Below are 27,810 nucleotides of genomic sequence, written 5' to 3' on the forward strand. Positions count from 1 at the left end.
GATTCTAGAGCTGTATCCTCCCAAATGAACTTGGTGAAATCGATTGTGCACAACAGGATCTGTAATGAATTAACACATTGATGCTAAATGGTATGAGTAATTTGAATTAAATTTTCTTTAGGTGAAATGAATGGTTCTGGTTTTTATGTGTGCCTGAATGGATTACAGAACTGACATATCTGTAAAGCCCTGGCAGGTTTGCTCAGTCTATTAGGGCATCATCCTGAAACAACAAGGTAACGGGTTCGATCCCCGGTGAGGGCACATATGGGAAACAACCAGTGCATGCACAACTAAATGGAACAACAAATAAATGCTTCTCTTTCTCTCTCTTTCTTCCTCTCTCTGCCTCTCTAAAATCAACCAATAAATAATAAAAAATTAAATAAAAGAATTAACACATCTGAATTAGTTAATTTGCAATTGTTAGTAAATTAATCAACCCCCATATTCTGGTAGCTTTACAATCTCTCCTAGGTCTGTGAGTGTGGTAACCCAAAGTAGATGACCCGCCAACACTCAATAGTCTCCTGGTCAGAAGCATGCATGAGGACTTTAAGGGAGGAGCCAAAGGAACTAAGAAGTCACCTTCCCGGCAATTTACACATCCTGCTTTGTAAAAGGGTGATCTCCCTCACTGAGCAGGAAAGAGGCGCAGAGCAAAGATTGGGGACATGGGCAAGTGTCGCTTGTGGGCAGCCTCCTTGAAGGGAAGGGCACCTAGGAGATGAAGGATGGCGTGTGGGAGATGAAGGATGCTCATCAGTAGAGTTCAGCATCCGTGGATCACACAGAGGCTCCCTCAGCTTCCTGGTGCAGGAGACAAACAGGGCTTGTTGCGGCTGACCCTGCAACTGCCCACGTCTGGTCCCTTGTCCCAGCCTCACTGAACGCTCCCCCTCTCCACATCTTCTCTGTCTTGGGCAACTTTATCTAATCTTCAGTGGTGAGAGGACTAGCTCTGCTTGCCCGTCTATTCCTCCAAATCGTTTTCATCTTTGGAAACTAACAGTCAAGAGTTTGGTTCCAGTTTCTCTGCTTAAGCTATGAGGTTCCTCCCTTGAGGCAACAGAGCTCGGTTTCTGTCTGCCCAACAGCAGGAGGTTTGTGGAGTAACTCGCTGAAGCCTCAGTTACTATATCAAAGCATCTTCCTGCCACGCTATCACACTGAAGAGCTAGACGATCTAAGAAAACCTCTACAGCCAAAGGCAATCTGTCCTCCTGTGGGAATCCCTGGCAAAGAATCTGATAGGACCGTGTGGTCATACTGTACTCGACAGAGCAGTCACCTGCTATCGGGTGAAATGAAACACCCCTCAGAGACGACTCGAGGTTTCTGGGTTACCAGGCACTGGTGTCCTCTTACAGATATAGCATGGCTCTGTTTGGTGGCATTCCAAAGGCACATGTCATCGAGAGCATTCTAGTCAGAGCTAGAACCATAGAGAAGGAAACTCCTGTTTACATTACAATAATATTGAACAACACTTAGAAATACTACATTAGCCTGACCTGTGGTGGCACGGTGGATAAATCTTCAACCTGGAATGCTGAAGTCATTGGTTCGAAACCCCAGGTTTGCCTGGTCAAGGCACATATAAGAAGCAACCACTATGAGTTGATGCTTCCTGCTCCTCTCTCCCCTTTCTCTCTCTCTCTCTCCTCTCTCTCACTCTCAATCTCTCTCTCTTCCCTCTAAAATCCATAAATAAAATCTTAAAAATAAAAAAAGAACTACTACATTTGACATAGAATTAGATGGCTTATTTCCTTGTTTCACAGCAGGTTGAACAAGCTAAAAATCACTTCATGGTGTGTTTAAAGCATAAAAGCCTTGAAAGGATATATAAGTGGTCGTCATTGGTCAAGCTTCAAGGTTGTTGGCCCTATTATATGGGCACAATGAAAACTCAGGGTTCTAATTAAAACAGGAAACTGTCTGCACAGCCCACAGTAGGTGCTGAATGAGTGATTAATGAATTAATGCATGATTATGTGAATAAAATATGGCTGTCCATGCATTATACACACAGTGAACATCCACAATGCATTATGGGATTCTTAGGTCTAACATCCTCAAAATATTTGGCTAAGGGATAGCCGATGATGCTAAACTTATTGAGAATGCTAAGAATGAAACCAAATTTGGGTAACTCACATATTTAAATGCTTTAAGCAGAACATCAAAATTCAGAACATATACAAGGATAAGGGTGTTTGTTAAAATACCTCTTGTATTTTAAATATTAAAATACTCATAATATGTATTAAACTTTTAAAATAGTTTTAAATGTATTAATGATTATTTCTGGAACCACCACTATGGGTAAAGTTCTTCCCCCCTTTTTTCTACCTTTCTGAATTTTTTAATATCCAAAATGTCATTGAAGAAGAGCAGACTGTATTGGGAATGAACTGAAAGGGGTCAGGTACGGTAGTACCTATTGCCTGCCAGGTTCAAGGTCCTGGTGACTAAGCCTCACAGAGAAAAACCAAGGCCTCTGTCCTCATGGGCCCTACATTCTAGAATGGGCATCAGACTGTTAACAAATCAACAAGTCTGTGCCAAGTGGTGAAGAAGGATCAAGCAGGGTTGGGGTACAGCGAACGACAGTGCAACATTTTAAAGGACACTGAGACGTGTGGGATGACAAAGTGATATTTGATCAGAGACTGGGGGCAGGAGCAGGGGGCCAGGTAGGAGGCCGTTACAAAGACAGGTAAGGGATGACGATGGCTCCGATGGGAGTGGACCAGAGGAGGGTCATATTCTGTCTGTACTCAGAAGGTTGAGTTAACAGGACTTTACAAGGCAGTGACAGAATGTGAAACGTCATGAGAACAGAGGGGTCTCAGATGCATCAAGAGACCTGGGTTTGATCTGAATACTTTGCCTCAGAACCAGCCCAGCTAAAAGCCAGGTATCTCGTAAATGATGAATGAAGCTTCACTTTCTGAGAACCCACTACTTTATAACACACTGTCACCATCCCTTCTCTTGTCTAGATTCACAATAGTCCTGTTATCTCTACTTTCTAGTTGAAAAGAAAGGAATTCTGGCCTAAATAAAGAAGCCCGGGTCACATCACTCGTGAGACATAGAACCAAGACTGAAAAGAACATTGTCCAGTGTACCTGGGTAGTTCTTCTAAAGGCTAGTGACTCCTGGATAACATTTACCTTCTCCATGGTGCCCAGGAAGGCACCTGGCACCTGGCAGGCTCTCCACAGTGCTCGCTGACTGAACTCCTCACAGGGAGAGGTCACAGGCAGCCCAATCACGAAGACCAAGGACACTGGCTTGGGAATCAGACCTGTTTACATTCTGTCTTTGCCTCTCCATTTAGTCTTCCAACTTTGGGCAGGTTTCCAAACCTTCAAACTTTTGATTCCCCTCTTGTTAAAAAAAATATATATGGAGATAATCATACTTAGCCCTGAAAGTTGTCCTAACGGATTAAATGAAATAATACTTACAAAGCACTTACTGCAACAGCTGCGGCATGTCTAGCAATCGGAAAGGGCTATTATTAAAACGGGGACCTAGAGACTATTAAATCCTTCCCAGACAGCTCTGCACTTCCCACCAAACCTGTTACAAGACCCCAGAGCTTAAAACAGAGCAACTGGGGAGGTCCCTAGTGCTCAGCTGCACGGGGCCCCACCCTGCAGAGTCCCGCTGAGTTGGCGGAAAAACACAGTCTGAGTCATCCCAGCTGCCGGCAGGGCAACTTGGAAGTCCCAAGGGGCCATGTCCCTGACCAGATCCATAACACCCCACACCCACCTTTCCTGTCTGCAGAGACAGAAATGACCCAGGGGGAGCCCATTTGTGCCTCCGGGTGTGTGAGCCAGCAGCTGTGGACCGGCCTCTTATCTGAGTCTCACTCCAGCCTTGGATTGCATGTGGCTGCAGAGAGACCCCAGTCAACAGAGAAAAGTAGAGACGTGTGAATTATCAGATGATTTCTGTGGGCATCACATTAAACGGTCCAAGGTGTTTCCGTATCTGACATAGTCCTGAAATCTTTTTCAGTCTTGTTTGCTTGTTCCCCTTCATTACCCCGGTGGAAAAGAAAAAGAAAAAAAAAAAACAACAAAACACACAAACACTTCCTGAAAAATAACTTGCTGAGTCATCCTACAAAGGCAGCTGCGGCCCATTTCCAGGATCAGCAGGTCTGCGAGCTGGCTCACTTGCCAGGCTGGCATTAGAGGCCCTGCCCTCCTTATCACTGTCATCCTCCTTCCCCTTTCTATCCCTCCATCTAGTTGGGGGGTTTGCTTGGCCACCCCCCTCTCTCTGAACCCCCTTGGAACTATACAGTGTCCCCCCTCTGTTGCTCTGATAATTCCTGAAAGCATATGGAATGGTATAGGGTGCCAGGGGAGGGAGGCTTTAGGAGGCCTTCCTTCATCCTTCTACAATACAATAATACATTCCCGGACATTAGACAGACTCCCCTAAAAGCCATCTTTTACATAGGCCCAGACTGAGTTATCCCCGTGGTAACTGATTGTGCTACTTCTATGAGCACAACCCTTCTACAAGTTCAAGTCCAGGTCCCTCCTTCCAAGCACGTCCTGACTTATCTACCCAGTCTTAAACTCTAAGAACCAGTAGCACCCAAGTGTCTCAGAGGCTGTGTTATCCTCCTCTTCATCCATTTGCTAATCCTGGTTCCTCTGAGAGAAACAAACTAGTCAACTTCTCATTCTCTAGGACTCTGTGTGGTGGTGGGCAGCCTTTCCCAAGGGGTTTCAGTAATCTCCACCCCTGGTATTCATGCCCTGCATTCTCCCCTCCCCTTGAGTGCGGGTTGGACCTAGTGACTTGTTTCTAACAAATAGAACAGAGCAAAGGCGATCAAAGCAAAGTCACTTCCATGACTTTGTTGTAAAAGACTGACTTCCTTCTTGCTCTCTCTCTCTCTCTCTCTCTCTCTTATTCTTCCTGAAAACTTGCCCTAATGAAACAACTTGGAGAAGTCCATGTGACAAGAAACAGAGGGTGGCCTCTCCAAAAGCCAGGTAGAAGCTAAGGTTCTTAGTCCCACCACCGCCAGAGAATTGCGTCTTTCCAACAACCATACGCGAGAGTTAAGAAGCACATCCTTCCCAGTTTGCCTATCAGACTGAGACCACAGCCACAGTCAACGCCTTCATCTTCACTGCAGCCTCATGAGAGACCCAGGAGCAGAAGAGCCAACTAAGCCACTCTTGGACTCCTGACCCACAGAAACTATGTGGTAACACATGTGTATGGTTTTAAGCTGCTAAATTCAGGGGCAATTTGTTACACAGCAGTATATAACTAGTACATGCATCTCAGACATAGTTCCTGAAGGCTTCAATAGCTCCTACCAAACACACACACACTTTGTGAGCCTCAAACCTCCCAATACACTTTGAGCTCACCTCTTAGCATTGTACTTAAAAGATTAATTGTAATTATCTGGGGTTTATTTTGTTTGTTTTGGTGTCCCTACTAGACTTTGAGGCATTCGGGCTGTGACATGCATTCTTGGTTATTTAATCTTCATATCTCCAGTGTCAAATATAGTTCTTGACACATGATCAAAATTACTTTACAGAAGAATGAATGCCATTTTGCTGAGTGACACTGGGGATAGAAACCAAATTAGATCTATGTCATACCTAAAGGAGCTTATAATCAACTTGAGAAGCAAACATAAGGTTAATTAACATAAATGTAAATGAAATAAGTGTTGACTCTGTGACAAAAAAAAAATGTGTTATAGAAACACCAAGGAGAGAATTTCTTTTCTGATCTAAGCCATCTCAAAATACTTCTCAAAAGAAATGGCTTTTTACATTGACCTTGAAGGATAAAAGAGCCTTAAGCAGCAAAGATGAAAAGGGAAAAAATTCAAAGTTAATGAAAACTATTACCAATCCTGAAAAGTGAAGCAGTCTCCCAGGGAGACAGTCAGGCCAGATGGAAATGAATACTGAAAATCAGTTAGCTTAAAGGGGGGGGGGGGGGGCACATGGGGTCATTACCCTTAGAGAACTGTTGAAAGCAGAACCTTGGGAAATTGACATTTAAAGAAGAAGAAGAAAAAAGAGGAACTTGCTAAAAAAGTAAAGACTTAGGGTCCCTGGTGTGATATGCTAATCACCTTATAAACTTTTAAAGGGGCTGCTGATGCCCAGAGGGTGAGCATAATGTGACATAGAAAGAGGCCTAGGGATATGGCAATTAGGCCACTAGTGACCCTTAAGGAAACAGTTATCTATGGGAAAAAAAAGAAGATGAAAGACAGATTAACAAAGTGGGGGAAATACAGTCTGTTTGAGGAAGACTGGCCCTTGGAGGAGAGTCTCAATGAGAACTCGGCAGACCTGCCAAGAAGGTCCTGTGAAGACTTCCGAGTCAGAGCAGATAACTTCCCTGATAAGCATCGTTCTTTATTTGAAATTTAAAAAAACAAAACAAAACAAAAAACCTGACTCTACGTGACTTTTTTCTTTTCCCCAGGATTCATGGTTGATGACTGTGAACCCTGGACCATTTGAAGATGTTTCATCTGTCTCCTCAACTGACCTGTAAAATCCATAAATCAGAGCGGGTATTTTCTTCATCTCTTCACTCAGAATGTACCTTAATAATTCCAATAAATTATGATAACCCTCAGCTTTTGTTAACTCTTTGCAATCCCTCAGAGTATGTTTCTCAGCATCCATTTATTGGGGGTTTACTAACTGCCAGCCCCAGGCTGAGAGCATATCATCCCTGATCTCTGTAATCCCCATAGGAGCCCTGGGATGCCACAGGGCTTAGTTTATCCCCTTCTCACAAAGGAACCAGAAGTGGGGAAAGATACAGTTTATTTAGAGAGCGATCCTACCAGCTAAACTTGCTAAAGGTACACGTGCAAGCATGCCACAGCCATGGAAGAGTGACTGATGATTATTGTTTGCCCAGGGTATTTCCAGGGCATGAGACTTTCAGTTTCCGAACCAGAACAGTCCCAGGCAAACCAAGACCAGGAAGCGTTCCATCCTCTCTTGGGATGAAACAGTACAATCCTGCCAGAAGAAATGGGCCCTGTATCTATGCCTCGCCATCAGTATTTATTACAAAGGGAGCTGCAGTGTAACTGTAAGATGATTTGGGTTGGAAATGGTCTCAGTGGTTTTGAAACATGTAGAAATATAAACACTTTTTTAGTTGGCCAGCCTTATCTTTAAGTGAGTGGTTTACCAGTAAGCCACACCTGGGCCATGTTACTGCCCTTCCTGATTTATGCTCACGTCTGGAGGAAAAGCCCAGATTCACCATCCAGGCTAGTCCCTTCCCCAGAGCCCCAAGGAGTCCTCTCGGCAGTATTACCCAGACTGCCTTATATTCTTCTTCTACAGTGGCACTTTAAAGGACAGCTCAATGTCCTAGCCCTGATTTGATAATTCTCAGAAATTTGTTCTTTCTGCTGTAACCCCAATTAGCATGCCAAAGGAGGAAAGAAGTCTTTTCATTGCAGGTGCTACCTTGTTCGCTCGCTCTCTCTCTCTCTCTCTCTCTCTCTCTCTTTCTCAATGAACAAAGGGAGATTTTGGTTTCCCTCTGCTTTCTGGTGAGTTCATAAATGTGTGTTTTTCCAGAAAATGGAGGATTCCTACTCTGCTTTCCAATGAGCTGACAAATATGCACGTTTCCTGGAGATGGGGGATCTTTCATAATGAATAGAACCACCTGCTGCTCCCTGCCCCTCCTCCAACTCTTGTGCAAATGAATCATCAAGAATGCAGACTGCTTAATTGAGATGTTTTCTATTGTTCGGTTAAAAAAAAAAGTGGTGGCAACAAGATCTTCTTCCTTCCTAATCTCTGCTTGGCTCTGCTGAAATAGGGTGGAGCCGGGGCAGCCAACAAAACACACAAACTGCTGTTTTGACCGTCTCCCTGCGTCCTTTTCTTTCCCAAGACAAATAGCTCCTGCTGGTCCTTTTCAGGAGAGGCTGTGTTGGAGTCAGCTGCAAACAAAGCGAGCCGGTGGGGAGTGTGTGTTTTAGAATTCATTCTGGACTCTTCCATCACAAAAGTCCCTCCGGAAATGAGACGCTCACCTTGCCCACCAGCTCGCTCGCGGCTCACCAGGTCACCGCTTGCAGAGGCTGCGTTCCCGTCGCCGGAGGCTGGACCAGAGCGGCAGGGCTGGGTCAGAGCGCTTCCAACTGAGGCTGCGCTTACCGGTATTTTTCACATGCCGGCTGGTCTCATTAATGATCAACCTTACACTCTCAGAAAACCCAGGGGTGTAAGACTTGGCTGTGTTTTATGACACTCTAGGCTGGAAAACAACCAGCTTGGGTCTGGGATGGGGCCGCTTCCCAGCCCCACGTGGGAGGCACTGGTGTGGAAGCTGGAGAGGCAACTTTGAAGTCAGAAAGCCATGGGTTCAAATCCTACATCTTCCACTCATTTCCCAGCTGGCGCTAGGGGAAATTGCTGATCCTCCGAGGCGATTTCCTCTGCCATAAAGGGAGCAAGAGAGTCATGTTTTACAAATAGACGTGTTGCGAGCACTAGACGAAATGATAAAATCCTGATGTCTGGCACATCAGAGGCACGTATCGCCTGGAAGTTTTGTCCACGTGTCACAGACTTAAAGTAGCCCTATGGAAACCCTGTGGGTGATGCAACTAAGTTCCCTAAAAGCCGAAAACAAAGCAGCCAGGATCTGAACTTGGTTCTCCAAAAGAACCAAGTTTAGTTTCATCTCAGGGAAAAGCCCCGCCCCCAGGCTCTCAGCACTCCCTGCGTTGCCCAAACCTAGGCCAGTCCAAAGTAAGGAGACACGATCTTCTTCCTGGTTTTTTGTTTGTTTGTTTTGGGGTTTGTTTGGGGTTTTTTTGCGGTGGTATTCTATAAACCAAGATCCAAATTTTTGCATGCCTATGCAAGAGGCTTCAGGCAATTCTATAGTGGTCATGAAATCTACTATGTATGGGGCAAAAGTAAATGTTTGACCATCATTAGGAGGTTACAAATGAAAAACAGATGGCCTCATCAAGGGAAAACTGCCACTTCCTCTCCAGCTCCAACACTGCCCAAATGCATTCCTTCAAAAGCTTTTCTTTTCATCTAATAATCTTAATTGGGCAAGGCCTTCCATAGCTTTGCAGGGAAGATGATATCTAACCCTCCGCCTTGAACGGAAAGTTAGCTGATGTTTAGGGAGCAGAACTGTGGGCCCGGCCCCACGCGAAGTCTCACCTCCTTTGATTCTTAGGATGGTTTGAAGTAAGTGTATTTGACACCATTTTATAAGAAAGTAGAGACCAAGCTATTTAATCCCAAGAGCAAGTGGAAAAGAGACCAGATGATTTGAAAGTCAAGCACCAATGACAGTTGTGGGGAGAAGAGCTTTGTAATTTTGAAAACAGGTGTAAAATTGGAAATAGGCAAATCTCACAAGCTTTCCACTAGAGATCATTAGTGAGACAGCAGGCAAAAAAGAACCCTTTATGGCAAAACACAGGAAACACCAAACACATTGTATTTCAACCCAAACCTTATCCCGGGCTCCAATGCGCTGTGAAGTTTCAAATCACAAGGAGGTGGTCTGACACCCACACTTACTGCGTAAAGGAATCCTAAATCCCCACTGGCCACTCTTACCAATTCTCTCATTTTCCTGGGGTTTTAAAAAGCTGACAGTTTGGAAGAAAACAGTAGGTGGGCGTGACTGTTTCACTCTGAATTTGTTGAACTGATTTCTGAAAGTCCAGAAGAGAGAAGCTAAATTAGTACCCAGATTGTACTGACAAAGGTTTTGTTCTTGAACCATGACCTAGACATAAAGATACTAAAGTGATTACATCATGGGGTGTGTTCTGTCAGGTGACCTATTTCTATTTTCAGCTGCATATATAGAAGCAGCAGCCCCGAGAGAGTGACATGCGGTCAGGGAAGCCAATATGCATGGGCAGTTCTCATTTCCAAGAAAACACTCACACATCCCAGAACTTCACACCGAATCTGTTCCAGCACTTAGAACCAAAGTTTGGAAGAAAAATTTAGAAAAAAAGATTTTTAGTATTTTTTTGAAGGTGGGAAGGGGCTTTTTACATGCACACTCCCCTACTTTATTATTATTATTATTATTTTATTTTATTTTTATTTTTTGGCAAACCCTTCAGTTTTCTCTTATCCTGTCTGAAATGAAGTCAGGAGCGAGGCTAGCAGGACTGGAGGTATGGTGGGGAATCTTCTACAGACCAGTTTGCCATCCCATTTTCTCTTTCAGACCAGGGAACTTAACAATGGTCTGGTCATCCCAACTTCAAAGGGTTAACCGGCTCAGGCAGGCCACCTTGTTCTGGTCACACAGCTTGTGAATGGTTTTGCCTTGAAAGTCCAGCTTCGGGATTCCAAAGCAGGGGACTCTGCACTGCATCCCTCCCAGTTGTCATGCTCTTCCCAAGGTGTCAGTTACTGTCCTAGTGGATCTAGTGGGTCATTCCCTCTGACGAAGGTTTGGGGAGTTGAACAGGATTTCCGTTTATGCTGTTTCTGCAGGGGTGGGGGTGGGGAGGTGTTTCAGGCAGGGTTATTGCTAGAGATTAATAACCCCAATCACAGTGCATGGTGCTTTTAGACTGAATAACTTATTCATAAATAGATAGATTTTTTTTTTCAAATATACAGACTATTGAGGTTTTCTTTTAAATATAAATGCAAGTCAACGTATTTTTAATTCCTCAAAACTTTGTCAGTTATCAGCTACAATTACAGTTACGTGGATATCTTGAATATTTTTTAATATTAAAATACAGTTATCCAATGGTCTAGTTCTCATACTTGAAGCCTGTGAATTATGTCTCAGCCTTCCTGTGTTATTCCTTACATAAAAGAAAAAGTACTTTTAGCAAAACTAATTAACCGTTTGATTCTGGCTGTGTAAAGAGGCTTAGGGACAGGAGTTCCTCTTCCTGAGACCTTCAAATCAAATGCAGATTGACCCCCACCTTCTGCGAAGCCGATTGCCCCTCCCTCCCTTGCATTACAAAGTTTTTCCTCTGGGGGAGCCAGGGGCATCTGGTTTGTGTGGCTTTCTCTGTGGCCCTTATTCCGGGTTCTCTGCCCCTTTTTTTTTTTTTTTTTTTTTGTATTTTTCTGAAGCTGGAAACGGGGAGAGACAGTCAGACAGACTCCCGCATGCGCCCCACCGAGATCCACCCGGCACGCCCACCAGGGGGCGACGCTCTGCCCACCAGGGTGTGATGCTCTGCCCCTCCGGGGCTTCGCTCTGTTGCGACCAGAGCCACTCTAGCGCCTGGGGCAGAGGCCAAGGAGCCATCCCCAGCGCCCGGGCCATCCTCGCTCCAATGGAGCCTCAGCTGCGGGAGGGGGAGAGAGAGACAGAGAGGAAGGAGAGGGGGAGGGGTGGAGAAGCAAATGGATGCCTCTCCTGTGTGCCCTGGCCGGGAATCAAACCCCAGGCTTCTGCACGCCAGGCAGACGCTCTACCACTGAGCCAACCGGCCAGGGCCTCTGCCATCTCTTTGTCATCGTCTGGTGAAGCTGGTTCTGTCTCCCTCCCCACCTAAGGGAGCCAATTTACTTTCCATGATCCCAGCAGACTTTTTAAGGGGGGGGTTCCTAGGAGAAAACTGAAAACTGGGCTATCTTTTTAGTTCTCACACTCAAACAGGAAGTCCACCGAGTTACACCTACTTCTGCACATGACCACTTCTGATGAAGCAATACATACTGCCCAGCGTGGGGGCAGGAGGAAAGCTCTGAGGTCACCCTACACAGCATAGAAGTTCCTCTTGCCTGGCAGACTCAGAAGTATCTGAGGCTCGCCACATCTCTAAATCATGACTTTCTGCAGGCCACTTTAAAATAAACCACTTTCCAGGCACTAAGATAAGGCACTCAAGACCGAGCATTAATTCCCTATTTTTTCACTACTTTTTATCCCAATTAAAGTGCAAGTTTCTGGACGGCAGAAGTCATGGCCCCTGTCTTCTCTATTCTCACCACAGAACTAGATCAGAGGGGATGGTTCTAGCCAAAGGTACCTGCTGATAAAAATTAGTTAAAATACATTATTTTGGTTACATAATAAACAGTAGTATACATGATAAAATAAATAAACACAGAAAAGGGTGATAATAATTTTTAATGTTTTACAGCTACAGTATCAGTTGTATATGTATATAAACGTATAAATATACAGACTATAAATATAGATATGGCAGAATAGGTCTGCCACAAAGCACACACACAAAATATATATTTGCAACTAAACTAACAGCTGTAATTAATACTGTAGAAACAAAGATGTTGAGGTATTTTTTTAATCTAAAGTGACTATTACCTATATCAGTGTTTTTCAACTGGTATGCTACAAGAATTTTTAAAACACGCAATACCTAACTACTTAGTCAGGGGCACTGACCTCTTTTCCCTTAGACTGTCAAATTTTTAAAAATGACAACAGCCAACACAACAATAGCCTTCTGCTATGAATGAATCAAAATTCTATCTCTTTTTTTTGTCAGATTGCCAAAAATATATCATGTTTGCTGTGCCACAGAATTTTAGTAATTAGTTAATGTCTGGCATGAAATGGATAAGGTTGAGAATTGCTGGCCTCTATTAAAACATTCTTACTGTACAAATTCAAGTAATTATATAACCCTTGTCTAAAAAAAAACCAAAAAACCAACACTTGTCTTATAACCTAAAACTGTAACTTTAACTAATGTAAATTTTTTAACTAAACAAAAAATATTTTAATTATAAATAGGTAAAATAAATAAGATTGTCCTTACTGAAATTCAGTCATGATTTTTCATATATATTTGGGTCTTCATTGATAATCTATTCTTTAACAACAAAAAAGTAAAATATATAAGGTCCTTCTTAGAATCTACATATTACTTCAAAGCAAATTATATATATAAATATATTACTACATGAGTAATATACTAATATATCTATATATATAATATATATGTCTAGTAATATATATATATATACATACACATGGGATTTTCATTCCAAATGAGCAAATATCTTAGACACCTGACATTAATACAAAATAAAATTAAATGTAAACCATAATTTTAAAAATTAAAAATTAACTTAAGGAAGTATATATCATTATAAAAACATGCTTAATTTTTCTTAAAAGATCACTTCTTATATACACACTGACTAGTATGAGAAAAAGCATTTTACAGATTTTAGAAACTTCTTTAGAACCATTCATTTTTTTCCAGTTACTTTAAAATACTTGTTATACTAAGTTTCAATCACAGCAGTAAAAAGTCAAATTCACCTTTTTAAAAAAAATATCCCTGGTTATCCGCACACTCTTTATCCTTTAATATTCAACCTATAAGAATTTTACTGGCACCAAGTAACACTCTCATATTTTGATTAAATTTTTTCAAATTACATACTTTCCAGTTAAGGCCTACAGTAGGAACATATTTAAATGAAACATCATCTGAACAGAAGTAATACATTTTAAGTCAAAAAACAAATTATCAAATTATTTTATATTTTTTAGTGACCTATGAAATCAGCATTTATCATGACGTTCAGTATTCTCAGAATGAAACTTTTACTTTTAACTTGATGATGTATATAAACCAAAGTTGTCACCCAAAGCAGAAATGAACATTGAACATATTCTATTTCTTGGTCCCCGCCTACATCCTAGTCATTTATCAACTCCTCTAACACTAGGCTGGACATCAACCTTCACAAAAATACTAGAACAATTCTCTATGCAAAAACCAAAAGTATTAACCATTCATTCCCTATTTTCCAAGCTCTTCAAGTCTCACTTCCAAATAAACAAAGCAGTTTCATAATGTTCTGATGTCCCAAAGAATGACTTCTGGGAAACCTCTAACAGAAATTCATTGTGATGTATTCCATCTTCATTTCCAGGGACGTCCAAAAGCAAGTGAGAGCTCCTTCTCATTCTTCTCCACTATAAGGCAGTCTCCCCTCTAATTGATGAAATGTGGTGAATCCCATTTTAAAGGAGTCTCCTCATTAGAAGGCTTCTGAAGCAGTCAGGTTCCTGAGCGGAAGAGTTTGGCTATCAGGTTTAGAAGTTTCTGCCGGAAACTCAGTTTGTCTCCAATTCTCCTTAATTGAATGGCACACTCAACTTCAGCCTCTGAAAAGGAAAGCAAAACATTTCAAAATTAAACTGACAACATTCCAGACTGTAACCAGCAAGAGTGACGAATTGAGTATTTATCCTGTGAGGCATTTCTCATAATGTTAGCTTTAGGAACATGTTTTTTGAATGTGAGATGACACATACACACACACATACACACAATAGATATATACAAACACATTGTGACTCATAAACCAATAATAATAATAATAAGTTGAACAAAGACATTTACTTGAAATCTTTTTTTTAAAAAAAAAGCATCCCAGATGAGGCAAATACTATCTTATTTGCAATTACGATAATTTAATGTCAAACACCACAAATTAGTGAGACATTGCCAGACTCGGATGATGTCATCCTTTTTTTCTTTCACACAGATGCCAAATTCTAAACTCTTTTCTGTTATTTTCAAGTAGGATTTAGTTTTTGTGACAATAATTCAGAGCTCATATTACACCCTTATGAATAAGCAAATCTAAATATCTTCTTTTCTTCATTTTAAAAAACTCTGGGCCCTGGCCAGTTGACTCAGTGGTAGAGTGTCAGCCTGGTGTGTGGAAGTCCCAGGTTCAATTCCTGGTTAGGGCACACAGGAGAAGCAACCATCTGCTTTCCACCCCTCCTTCTTCTTTTTCTCTTCCCCCCTCTCCCAAAGCCATGGCTCTTTCAAGCAAGTGTCACACCCCCCACCCCCACCCACCCCCGGAGCTGAGAATGGCACCAAGGCCTCACAGGCACTAAAATAGCTTGGTCGTGGAGCAACAGAGCAGCGGCCCCAGATGGGCAAAAATATTGCCCAGTAGGGGGCTTGCTGTCCAGGCACATGCGAGACTGTCTTTCTGAATCTTCGCCTCTCACTTAATAAAAATTAATTAATTAGTTAATTAAAAATAAAAACCTTTGACACTTTCTCATAAAAGACTCATAAACTCATATTTCAAAAGTAAGTCCATGTTCTCTAAAATAATTTAGAAGTTAAAATTTTACTCTATGCCAAATTCTTCCAACAAATTCAGACTCTTACCAAAATCCATTGTCTTTAGGGAGATGAGTGAAGCAGAAAATAATGTTTAATTTACATGTTTACTATTTTTTAGAATAGAGAGATATTTAATTAACTGGGCATTAACTTAAGAAACAATGCTTATCATCTAACTCCAAGTAAATTTTTAAGTGAAATTAACATCAAATCTATACTGACCATAATTTCAATTGTCTTGGATATTTCAAAGAGCAACTGAGGGCCTTTTGTCCATTTTAAGATTGATTATGAACATTGAAAATCATTCCTACAAATTGAAATCTGATTCACTCCGCAAACAGATCCTGCAAAGAACTATTTAGGCTCAAAGTAAACAAAAACTGCAAATGTAAAATAAAGTGGATTTTTAAATCTACATTTCAACCAATTTCTGTCTCTACAAGAGAGCTGAGTAAAAATTTTCATAATCCCTAACAAGAGATCTAATAAATATGGTAAGATGCCATTCTTTATAGGTTACAGAGTCAAAGATTTTGACAAAATAGCTCCTAGTTGTTCCCTAAGACTCCTTGTTACAGTTACAAATCTATACATTAATTTTAAAACTTGTAACCAGGTATATTAACTAAACTTATTGCAATTATTTCACAATATATACGTTATCAACCCATCGTGTTGTACACCTAAAACTAATGTTATATGTCATTTACATCTCAGTTTTTAAAAAGTATTACTAGCAAAACAAATTTAAGTGGGACCTTTCTCCTGTCCCTTGTTATCCGGAATGAAGTAGGTTGGATGGGTGAAGGTTACACACAGGTTTAGATCTTTTCAAAACACAGAATTATTGGACATCACAAAAGGCAAAGTTTTTTCCCTCTCAAGCAAGACCAGAGAGAGCAGCTTGGCGCCAATTTAGCCACAGCCACATTGCCAAATACACTACTTCTTTTGCACGCCGCATGGGCTCTATAAAAATTAAAGTGCTTAAAGGGAGGGGGGGCTATATTACCTGCTGATGTAATAGCGTGACCTGCACGGATTTTCGAGCCCAAAGCCTTGCTGTCTTTCTATGCTACTGCCCCTTAGCCTTGTTTGATAAGATTTATAAAAAGGACTGGGGGCGGGGGGGGGGGGGGAGGTGCTGACGTGAAAAGTTATTTGATGGCGCTATTGTGGGGGGTGGGGGTGGGAAGAGGAATTGATGGGTTTTAAAAACTGAGGACCAACTCTTGTTCTCCTATCCTTTCTCCGCAGCTAAATAGGGATTGTTAAAATGTTATACAATGTAACTTAACAAAGAAGCAAGACGCGCTGGCTCCTGAACGCAGTGGTCCCAGCGAAGCCTGCACAACCTCCATCAGTCCTGTGTGGAAGAGCTGTGATCGTATCTAGCGTTATCTCTGCTTTTGTTCGCGCCCAGACTCGAGAGAGCGATAGCGCCTAGAGCAGGGTCCCTCAAAGGTCCACGACTCGAGAGAAAGAGACCTGTCTCAGGAAGCCAGGTCGCTCCGAGAGTTCCTCCCATTCCCACCTGCCGTGACACTGACTTTCTCCTCGTGGCTGATGCCCGCACTTGCACTTCTCCCCGTGGTCCCGGGGCAGGGCAAGTGGGGATGGAATGCGAGCCAAGGAGAGACTTTACGCATCCGCTAAAATACAGCTGCATCCCAATTCCAAACCGAGATCCCTGCCCTGCAGTTTCCACGGTCCTGGGTAAAACCCCTAAAGAACTTCCAGGAGCTAACCCGAAAACACGTGCAAGGGCGCAGACCTGGCTGGACCTTGGTGCCCGGAGTAGTCAGGCTGATCCGGCTCCGACCGAGACCTCGACCCCAGTCCCAGCCCCCGCCCGGCCCCGGCCAGGATCTCCGCGGGCCCCCTCTGGTCCCTACCTGCCGGGGCCCGCGAAGGGCTCGGCTGCGCGTTCTTACGCGCCTTCTTCCCAGGCATTTCTGCCAGCGGCCAACGAGTCCTCTCTGCTTGGAGACCCCAGGAACTCAGTCCCCAAGAGTGAGTCTGTGGGAGGCGAGCTGCGCGCGGGTGGACAGACAACACCGGGCTGGAGACCAGGGTCAGTGCGCGCCCGCCAAGCACTGAGGTCCGGGGAACACAAGGGCCCGCGCTTTCATCTGATGGGGACTTCCCGGGTGACGTAGTGAAACCAGACGCCGGGCCCGCCCCTATCTCCGCCCCGCGGGCCGCAGAGGTGGGGGGTGGCGCTTCGGACCCATCCAGTGGGGGAACCCCGCGCCACCCTGAGCGACCTGTCCCGACATGTTACCGACCCGCGGGCGGGTGGGGGGCGCAGGGCGCTAGACCGGCGAGATTGCTCAGCTCCAAAATCACTTCCTTCCCAAACGGGGCAGGGGGCGCGGGGGTTGGCCCCGGGACTCTGCCAGCGCCCGGCGTCGAGTCAGCGGCAGTTGTCCCAGAGTCGACGAGTCGGGAGAGGAGGAAGGTTTCTCCAGCAAGCAAGCTGGGGGTGGGGAGGCCGGGAACTTCGACCTTATCATAAATGCGCAATTAGAGACTTTGTCAACAAACTCCGGAAAGAGTTCGGGAAAGCAGAGTTTTCAAACTACGAGTGTTACGGTTAGTTACAGGGAAGCGAAACGAAAAGAACTTGAATACAGCAGGAGGAGAGATGATGCCAGAGGCCGTGTTAGTAAATACAGTACCGTTTGAAGCTTGTTGGAAAGTTAACTACAAATTGAAACCCTGAAGCAAGCAAGCAAATACAGTTTTGATTTGGAAGGTGGTGTTGGGTGTGTTGTTGTTGTTGTTGAGATTGTGTGGATAAGGAGAGGGAGGGGAACTAGTTCTAGGCTTCCGGGGTCAAGACTGTAGTTTTAAAAGTAGAGCATATTCCCTCGGGATAGTCGATATTGCTCAGATGCTTAGTAACGTAAAAAGGAAAAAAAAAAGATCATCATATAGAAAACTTTCAAATGCCTTTGTGGAGAAAAGCCAGAGATATCTGGGAATATAAAGTTATCTGCAGCAGGTTTGGCTGGCCCTTGAATAATTTCATTTACAATATAAAGAGAAGGAGTAATTCGATCTACTTACATGGAGAGCCGCTTAATGCTGAAAATTTTCTCCTGTCCTCAAAATAACCCTACAAAGCTGCAATACTTAATCATCACGGCCACTTTATAGGCAGGAGACTAAGGTTTGTAGAGATGAGGTGCATGGCCCCAAGCCACACAGGCAGCTGCAGTGCCGGAATCTGCGCCCAGGCGGGCCCACGAGGCGCAGGGCCCTTTCGCACTGCGGTCTCCCAGTAATCAGTTTCTGAGAAGGTGTGTTCTTCTGTTAACCGCGCTATATAACGCAGAGGTTGTAAATTGGCCGCTTAGAGTTGCGTGGCTTCCTTCAAGTGTTGGTCTTGGTTCCCACAGAAGTCTATAGAATGTCTTATGAACGTTTGAATTGGTTACCAACGTCTAAAAGCAAGAGATTACATGAAAAGCCTGGATTTCTGCCGTCCTTTGGAAACTCAGAACCTCTCACACCCCGGGATCCGCTTTACCAAACATGCAGAGCTGACTCCAAGTGGTGGCTGCCCCTTCCCTTTGGGGAGACCTTGGGCGGGGCGTCCCTGGGCCACACTCCCTGCTGTTTGTTTTCTCATTTACATTATCTGGCCCCAGTAGGCAGCAGAGCTTGTTTATTTACCTTCAATCATTCAATCAACACAAATCGGCAAGTGTTTGTTTTGGCTTGGTTCTGCAGAAGTATAGACAACAGTTAAGTGTGAAACAAAACTACTCTTGAGTTTACAAAACAACTTGTTTTTGAGTGTGGTAAACACGTCTGGATTGAGGGAATTCGGGAGTTTACAGCGCTGGATGCAGGAAGCACTATGGAGATGCTGCCTCCAAACGGGTTATCTGGGACCTGGTGACGAAACCGCTGGGTGGGGCCCTCTGGGGCCCTGCTTGGCAAGGTCCGTTTCATTCACTTAATACTTAAGGGACACCATACACTTCCTGATTGGATAAATTAGTAATTTTCTGATCAAATTGTGCACGGTGAAAGGCAATGAATACATTCAACCAAAGAAAACCAATTCTGTCAATCCTGGCTGCGAATATTATCATTATAAAGGTTGCTGGTCACATGGTCCATACGAACCATAGGCAAGTTGTGCCTTTTAGAGAATTGCAAATTCAACTCGTGGGAAAGAAAAAGGAGGAGCGAGTGGGGGAAGGTGGGCTTACGAGATGGGTCAAAATCAGCCATTTGTGGAGGACTTTTTAAGATGTGGGATTTGAGATGGTTCACAAACTCTCTTTCAGATTTAACATTCTATTAAGGGGATTTGAAGCTGAGTGAGAAAAGACTGTCTTAACCGTAAATTGTCCCAGGAAAGTGGTACAGTCGTCCTTCGCCATATCGCGGTTCACTTTTCCCAGTCTCACTGTATCGCAGATTTTTAAATTGTATATATCTAATTTTATATCTCGGCTTTTTTGCAATATCGCGGGATTTTACGTGGGTTTAAGAATGTAGAAAGTGTTTAAGAGCATAGGAAGTGTTTATAAGAGTGTAGGGAGGGTTTATAAAGACTTAAAATGTATCTAAATAATAAAAGTATAAGGTCGCTACTTCACGGATTTTCCCTATCGCGGGGGGGGGGGGGGTGTCTGGAACCTAACCCCTGTGATAGACGAGGGACCACTGTATATCATTTTAGGAGAGCTTGCAAGGAACGTGAACATCTGGGGTTATTTTGACCACCGAGACTGATAAATTAAAAACGTATTATGAAGCACTGGAATGCCCTATTTTCTGTTTTTTTAAAAAAGTAAGGACTGGTGAGGATGACAATTTTTTAAACTACAACCCAATAGCAGTTTTCATTGACCAAGTTAAGAAAAAAGACAGTACAAATCCCTCCACACCAGTGTTGTCATTTAAGCTGTTAAAAAAATTACTGAAAAACAGAACAGCAAATGTGATTAGTAGAGAATAGTCATTCATATGTTTCATGCAGAAATGAGATTTGACAGGAAGACAAGAAGATATGAGAGATGTATGAAGAGGGAGTTTAAAGGAAGCCTGTGGAGATATCAATAGGCTGTAAACCTGAGTCTGTTTATCCCAATAAAAGGGGATTTTTTTTTTCCTGTAGAGCGTGTGTGTTAATAGGAACTCAGCCTGAGGCATTGATCAGTTAAATCTCTTGTTATTTTAAGACAGACACTGAATTAGGTTCTGGAAAGACAAGTGCTTCCTCCTCCATGGAACCTGCATTGAAGAGCCCAGTCCCTCACAAAATAATGTGTGTAAAACTACCTTGTTAAAACGCACACCTGTTCTGGCTGGATACTCAGTTGGTTAGAGCATCATCCCAAAGCACAGAGGTTGCTGGTTCGATCCCCGGTCAGAGTATATACAGGAACAGATCCATGTTCCTGTTTACGTCTCTCTGTCTCCCTTCCTCTCTCTCTAAAATCAATAAAATAAACGTTTTTAAAAATGCACATCTGATTCTAGAGATCTAGCTGGTCTTGCAGTTCTGCTTCTTAAACACACTGGTAATGTTGATGACTTTGGTCTACGGACTTCACTTGGAGCAGCAAGGCTAGGGGGTGATACAGGTAAGTACACAAGCACGTAGGAAACAATGTGCATCAGGGTTGTGCCAGGGCAATTATGCAGACTATGGGAAGGTAAGTAAGCAGGAAAGGGCATCTACATTGAGGCCACAGAGGCATAAATAGGAGTTGACCAAGCAATGAGCCCAAAGGGAAGAAGTATGTTCCATGCAGAGAGTGAAGAGCAGTGTGAAGTGGGAAATGGTGAGGGGTTAAGTGGGGAGAGAAGCCACCTGAGGAATATGGGTTTTATTATGGGAGCAACAGAGGGAAAGGGAGACCACTGAAGGCTTTAGCAGGTGGGTGGTATACAAATTCTAGAGAGCTGGCTCTGGTTGCAGGGTGACTAGATTAGTTGAGCTGAGACTGGAGACCATGTGATTAGTGCAGATTCTGTTAAAATTCTCATACAAGAGTGTAGTGTCCACAAAGTCACTATTTCAAACTCTGTCTTGTTAATAAATTTCCATAGGATAGGATCACATTCTGTCAGAACAAGACTTGATATTTTTCAGCATAAATATATATAATCAAAATCTCCCTTGTTAGTTTTCTTGGACTGTCATAATGAAATAGTATCACAAACTGAGTGGTTAAAAACAATGGAAACTAATTCTGGCACAGTTCTGCAGGCTGGAGTCTGAAATCCAGGTGTCAATAGGGCCATGCTCTCCCTCAGGGCATCTGGGAGGAATCCTCCTTTGCCTATTCTAACTCCTGGTGGTTGTCTGCAGTCCTTGGCACTCCTTGGCTTATAGATGTAGCACTGGTGTCTGCCTGGGTCTAAGTGGCCTTGTCCTCTGTATGACTGTGTCCAAATTTCCCTGTTCTTATAAGAACATCAGACACTGGATTAGGGTTCCCACCAACCCAGTATGACCTCATTGTAACTTAATTACATCTCCGAAGTCCCTATTTCCAAATAAGGCCACGTTCCCAGCTCCCAGCTCAGCAGGTGTGAGGATTGGGGGAAGTGCGGATTCAGACTTCAGCATATCTTTTGAGGGACACAGTTCAACCTGCAACATCTCCTTTTATCAACTGCCTTTTCAAAAAAAGTCCTATGTATACACTTTTCATCCTATTTGCAATTTGTGTGTTTTACAACCAAAAGGCTCTCAGTCAACTGAACAATGGATTTAAGCAGCCTGAAATACAGCTTAAAAGCAGTGCAGATAAGATAAGAAATAAGATGACTTCTGAGGGAACAGGTTTAGAACATCTGTCAGCCACAAAAAAACGTGTACCCTGCACGTTCTTCGTTGGAGATGGTGGTATGGCCCCCACCCCCACCCCACTTTGGCTTGCCATTCACAAGGTCAAACAAGTTTTCAAGAAATCCTTTGATGGGGCTGGAAGGTAAATTTAATTTATATTAGTGCAACATGTAAGCACGTTATAAAATGTGGAAAACAGGAGGAAAAATGTTAATCTCCCAAAGTTTCTGCTCTTCCTTTTGTTCTCCCATGTTTACTAATTATTTTCTGGATTGTCGCAGATAATTATCATCAAGCATATTTGTGCTTTTTTTTTTCTTTGTGACAGACAGAAAAAGAGACAGACAGAGAGAGGGATGGATAGGGACAGATAGACAGGAAGGGAAAAAGAAGAGAAGCGTCAATTCTTCGTTGTAGCACCTTAGTTTAGTGATTGCTTCCTCATATGTGCTTTGACTGGGGGCTCCAGCAGAGTGAGTGACCTCTTGCTCAAGCCAGTGACCTTGGGCTCAAACTAGCAATCTTTGGGCTCAAGCCAGTGACCATGGGGTCATGTCTATGATCCCCTGTTCAAGCTGGTGAGCCCATGCTCAAGCTGGATGAGCCCGTGCTCAAGCCAGCAACCTCAGGGTTTTGAACTTGGGTCCTTCATCCCAGTCCGATGCTCTATTTACTTATTTACTGCACCACATCTATTTACTGCACCACTGCCTGGTCAAGCTGTTTGTGCTTTCTAACTGCATAGATTCCAGAGGAGAAATAGGCATAGTGTTCAACATGGAAATTGGTCAGAATTGCTTGAATATTGTAATTAGCTGAATTATTGATTTTCTATTTTTTATTTTTTTTTGATTGACTTATAAAGAAGAAGGGAGAAAGACAGAGACAGAGACAGAGAGAAATATCAACTTGTTTCACTCATTCATGCCATCATTGGTTGTTTCTTATACGTGCCCTGATTGGAAATCAAATCCACAACCTCAGTATATTGGGATGACACTTTAACTGAGCTAGCCGGCCAGGGCATTATTGATTTTTCAACAAGTAAATAAATTCAAGTTGTTTAGAAAATGTAATGGAAAAAGACTATTCATAAGTACTATGTTACAACAGTATTTATTATGATAAAATAAATTTTATGTACACCTGACTGGCGGTGGAACAGTGGGTAGAGCATCGACCTGTGAGGCAGAGGAACCAGGTTCAAAGCCCTGAGGTCACCAGCTTGAGCAGGGATTATCCAGCTTGAGTGAGCTAACCAGTTGAGCACAGGGCTACCAGCTTCAGTGTGGGATCATCAGCATGATCCTATGGTCACTGGCTTGAGCCCAAAGGTCACTGGCTGGAAGCCCGAGGTCTCTGGCTTCAGCCCAAGGTCACTGGCTTGAGCCCAAAGTCGCTGGCTTGAGCAACAGGTCACTGGCTTGGCTGGAGTCCCCTGGACAAGGCATATATGAGAAGCAATTAATGAACAACTAAATTGATGCTACTGAGTTGATACTTCTCATCTCTCGCCCATACTGCCATTCTCTCTCTCTTGCAAAAAAAAAAAAACAATGAGAGAGAGAGATTTTTATGTAGTTACCAAATGACTAATAGGAAATTAATTCAGTTTCGCATGAGAGTAGCAAGCAGTAATTTTTCAACCATAATTCGTATAAATACAACCTCTAAATCAATTGATGAATTTATTTCAAATGCAGACCTGACCGCAGAGTAACAAATCGAAACCTGTGGAAATATTCACATTAACAACCTTCTAAGATGATGTTGATACACAGATGGAGATGACGAAAAAGAACGTAAGAAATGATACCCTGACCTCAAATAGGTGTTAGTCTAATTAAAAAAATAGAACATAAATTAGCAACAAACAATTGAAAATGGATTATAATTTTGTGGAATGGTCACATGTGGAAATATTTTTACAAGACAGGTTAAATAAAAATAATTTTTATTTTGTATATTTCACTATTTAAACAGTCTGTGTAGAGGAAGGAAAATGGGCATGACAACTGAAATGTGTGATGGTCATGACCCACACGACGAAGAAAGGGCAATGGAAAGACATAATTGGTGAGGGGAGGGAATAGGGAATTGGAAGATCTTTTGAATGTCTGGAAGCTTTTTTGTATGTGTAACAGAGACAGAGAGGGAGACAGAGAGAGGGACAGATAGGGACAGACAGACAGGAAGGGAAGAAATGAGAAGCATCAATTCTTCGTTGTAGCACCTTAGTTGTTCATTGGTTGCTTTTTTATATGTGCCTTGACCAAGGGGCTACAGCAAACCGAGTGACCCTGTGCCAGTGACCTTGGGCTCCAGCTGGTGATCCTTGCTCAAACCAGATGAGCCCGTGCTCAAGCCAGCGAACTTGGGGTTTCAAACCTGGGTCCTCTGTATCCCAGTCCAATGCTCTATCCACTGTGTCACTGCCTGGTCAGGCATGTCTGGAAGCTTTGAGGGTTATTACCAGCAAACAGAATTGTTATCCAGCTGTGTGGACGAGTGATAGTCACTGCCTTCAATAGGAGATACAATTTCATGCCTGCACGGAAACTAGAAGACTTGAGTTCTTTATGCCAAATTTAATCCACCAACAGCACCCGCCACGTGGACCGAGTTCTCACTGATATAGAGGAACTGTGAACCTTGGGAATGTAATGGGACAACAACTCGTGTGATACTAACCTCCCCTGGCCTTCTTCCTCAAACTCACCCAGTTCCTTCCTGCTTCTGAGCCTTTGCCCTTGCCATCAACTCTGCCTGGCATGTTCTTTCTCCTGATCTTTCCATGTCCAGAGACTTTTGACCATTCAAGTCTCAGAACAAATGCAATTTTCTCAGAAAGGCCTTCCCTGGCTATCTTGCCTAAAATTACCCCTCCCAACCTTCCAAAGGGCTGTCTACTGTGAACCCTATTTTATTTATTTAATTGGCTCACGTGTTTATTGTCTACTTCCCCTTTTGAAGTGAAAATCCACATGCCCTCGCATGCTATGCCTCCTGTTCTCCACCGTTCCCAGGGCCTAGACCCAAAGTGCTAGGTCATGGCACACACTCAACACATGCAGTATTTGTTGAATCAACGCATGGCCATAACAGGACACGTTGAGAAGGGCGTTTCACTTTAAAACAATTTTGTGGCCTAGGTTTTCACTTCACCACCCACGGATGAGAAAAGCAGAGCTAAAAGAGGTAAAATTATTTGCCTAAATTCACAAAGTTAGTAAGTACCGTATTTCCCCAGATGTAAGACGCTCCCATGTATAAGACGCACCTTAATTTTGGGGCCCAAAATTTGAAAAAGAATGTATTACATAAAGTTATTGAACTCAAGTTTTATTCATCATAAAATTCATACAACTTCTCATCACTGTCAAAACTCCCATCCATCAGCTTGCCCTCATCTGTGTCTGACAACGAATCACTGTCTTCATAGAGTGCCTCGTCCATAGTTCCATCTATGGCATTTGAAATGCCATTCTTCTTAAATGACTTGACAATGATCTCAATCTTGATACCATCCAGGATCTTTTCACCCAGATACAAACATCTCCTATAGTTGGTTCCTTCACTCTTCCTGCTGGTGTCAAATTGTCCCCAGAAGATTTCATCCATTGGTTCCACTCATCCTCATGGCAGCTTTAAAGGCTTTGTTAATGTTGACATCAAATGGTTGGAGCTAGGACGTCAAGTCTCCAGGTATGACGACAAGTTTTGTTTTCTGCTCTACAGCAATCTTCTTTGTGTTTTTTCTTATGTGTGCCCTGAACTGATCAAGCACCAATAGGGCAGGTTTGTGTAAGAGCCCACCTGGTCTCCTCTCCAAACTTTTTCAAACTAGATCTTCATCCCATCCTGATCCATCCAACCCTTGTCATGAACGTGAACAATCACTCTTCAAGGAATGTCTTCTTTTGGAATTGTTTTACATTTAAAAATCAGCATAGGAGGCAGTTTGGTTCCTTTGGCACAACAAGCTAGAACAACTGTATAATGGCTCTTTTCATGTCCACTTATCTTCACAGTTACAGTTTTCACCCCTTCTTATCAATAGTTCTGTTACTTGGGACATCAAATTGAAGGGGGAACTTCATCAATATTTGCAATCTGTCCTAACTCAAAATAATGTGTCTTCCGACATTGAATGACAAAATGATGAAATTCAAGGACCTTCTGCTCATAGCTTTCAGGCATCTTTTGGGCAAGCCTGGTGCATGTACACATGCTTAGTCCCTTCCATTTCATGAACCTGAAGCACCAACTGTTTCCTCCTTTGAAATCAGTAACTTCCTTTTCATCAGCAATTCTTCTTGTTGCATGTTGAACCATCTTCGTGGACACAGGAATTCCAATTGCCCTTTGCTCTTCAATCCATATCTCCAATTCCCTCTCTAAATCAGGCCATTTTGCTGACTTGCCTCTCCTGGCCTTCTTCTGCCGTGGCGTTTTCAGTAGGGTTTCTTCTTCCTGGAGCCAGTCTCAATTGATTTCTCAGTTGGAGGAGGACAAACTTACATTCACCAGCACGATTTCCATTCACTTTTGCAAACTGGATCACTTTTAACTTGAATTCAGCACTGCACGAAAATCTTTTCTGAGTCATTTCTGGGCAGAACGTGACAAAACGTAACCTACCGTAATATACCAGTAACAAGTGTGAAACCATGAGTGCAATGACAATAAGCACAAAAAAGCAGGAAATGCAAATAAAAAAGTCTACAACCTCTGTATTAAATGCACCCAGTTTTTAAACCCCAAATTTTTTGAAAACAGGTGCGTTTTATACATGGGGGAAGATGTAAATGATTAGCCACTGTAATCCAAACACCTTACTCTGCAATGAGTTTATTACAGTTACTGGTTGACAAGAACAGTTGACAGTAATCACAAGAGATCACAGACACTGAGCATTTAAAATATGCCTCTCTTCTTTTCTTATTTTTCTTTCTCTAAAGAATTTATTATGAATAATAATAGTGAACATTTATTAAATACTTATTTTGTAACGGGCACAAAACAAAAAAATTTGGAGGTATATTAGTTATCTATTGCTGTGTAACAAGTTACCCCGAAGTTAGTGGCTTTAAACAATAAGCATGTATTATCTCAAAGTTTCTACGGGTCAGGAATTCAGAACTTGCTTAGGTTGATGACTCTAGCTCAAGACCGCTCATGAAGTTGTGGTTAAGATGTTGGCTAGAGTTGCCATCATGTGTGGGCTTGACTGCCACTCAAGCGCTCACTTCTGTGGCTGGCAACTACTGGCTGGCAGTTGGTCTCAGTTCCTTCTCACATGGACCTTTCCAGAGGGCTGCTTGAGTGTCCTCTGATATAAATTACTTCCCCCAGAGTTAGTGACCCAAGAGCCTTTTTTTTCTATAAAAGTATGGTATTTTTCACTCCATAAGACACACCTGACCATGAGATGCATCTAGGATTTTAAGGAGAAAAATAAGAAAAAAAAATATTCTGAACCAAATGGTGTGTTAAAACATTTAATAAAGTATCCCACAATAATATTTCAACAATGTAAACCCAACAGCAGTATTAACAACCATTAGCACTGTTACTAACAAATGAGAAGAGACTTTAATGTTCAAATACTCTCCTAGTTGTCTGGGAACCTGCAGCAGCTAAAAAAATGAACATTCGCTCCATAAGACGCACGAGCATTTTCCCCTCCACTTTTTGGGGAAAAAAAGTGTATCTTATGGAGCGAAAAATACGATATTACTCTTTAGCAGTAAACCTCCAGATTTAAAAGGTGAGAAGCTCTGTTAACACCCTCAAGAGCACCAGTGTCTCTTTTCCCCTGGCC

General features: G+C 42.8%; 1 protein-coding gene across 1 annotated transcript; it reads right to left on the bottom strand.

The window, feature by feature from the left end:
- Nucleotides 1-12,146: 12,146 nt before the first annotated feature.
- PMAIP1 (phorbol-12-myristate-13-acetate-induced protein 1) lies at nt 12,147-17,280 on the bottom strand. Its single transcript, XM_066352597.1, has 2 exons — nt 17,059-17,280; nt 12,147-14,175 (listed from the first exon to the last, which is right to left on the bottom strand). The coding sequence occupies exons 1-2, from the start codon at nt 17,114-17,116 to the stop codon at nt 14,069-14,071; spliced, it is 165 nt and encodes a 54-aa protein (XP_066208694.1). The 5' UTR covers nt 17,117-17,280; the 3' UTR covers nt 12,147-14,068.
- Nucleotides 17,281-27,810: the final 10,530 nt, after the last annotated feature.

Source organism: Saccopteryx leptura, chromosome 11 (genome assembly GCF_036850995.1).
Source record: "Saccopteryx leptura isolate mSacLep1 chromosome 11, mSacLep1_pri_phased_curated, whole genome shotgun sequence".
Lineage (NCBI taxonomy): Eukaryota > Metazoa > Chordata > Mammalia > Chiroptera > Emballonuridae > Saccopteryx > Saccopteryx leptura.

Coding starts and splice junctions, on each gene's coding strand:
- PMAIP1 (XM_066352597.1), bottom strand. CDS start 17,116: ATGCCTGGGAAGAAGGCGCGTAAGAACGCGCAGCCGAGCCCTTCGCGG. Junction 14,176..17,058: donor CCCTTCGCGGGCCCCGGCAG/GTAGGGACCAGA, acceptor TTTCCTTTTCAG/AGGCTGAAGTTGAGTGTGCC.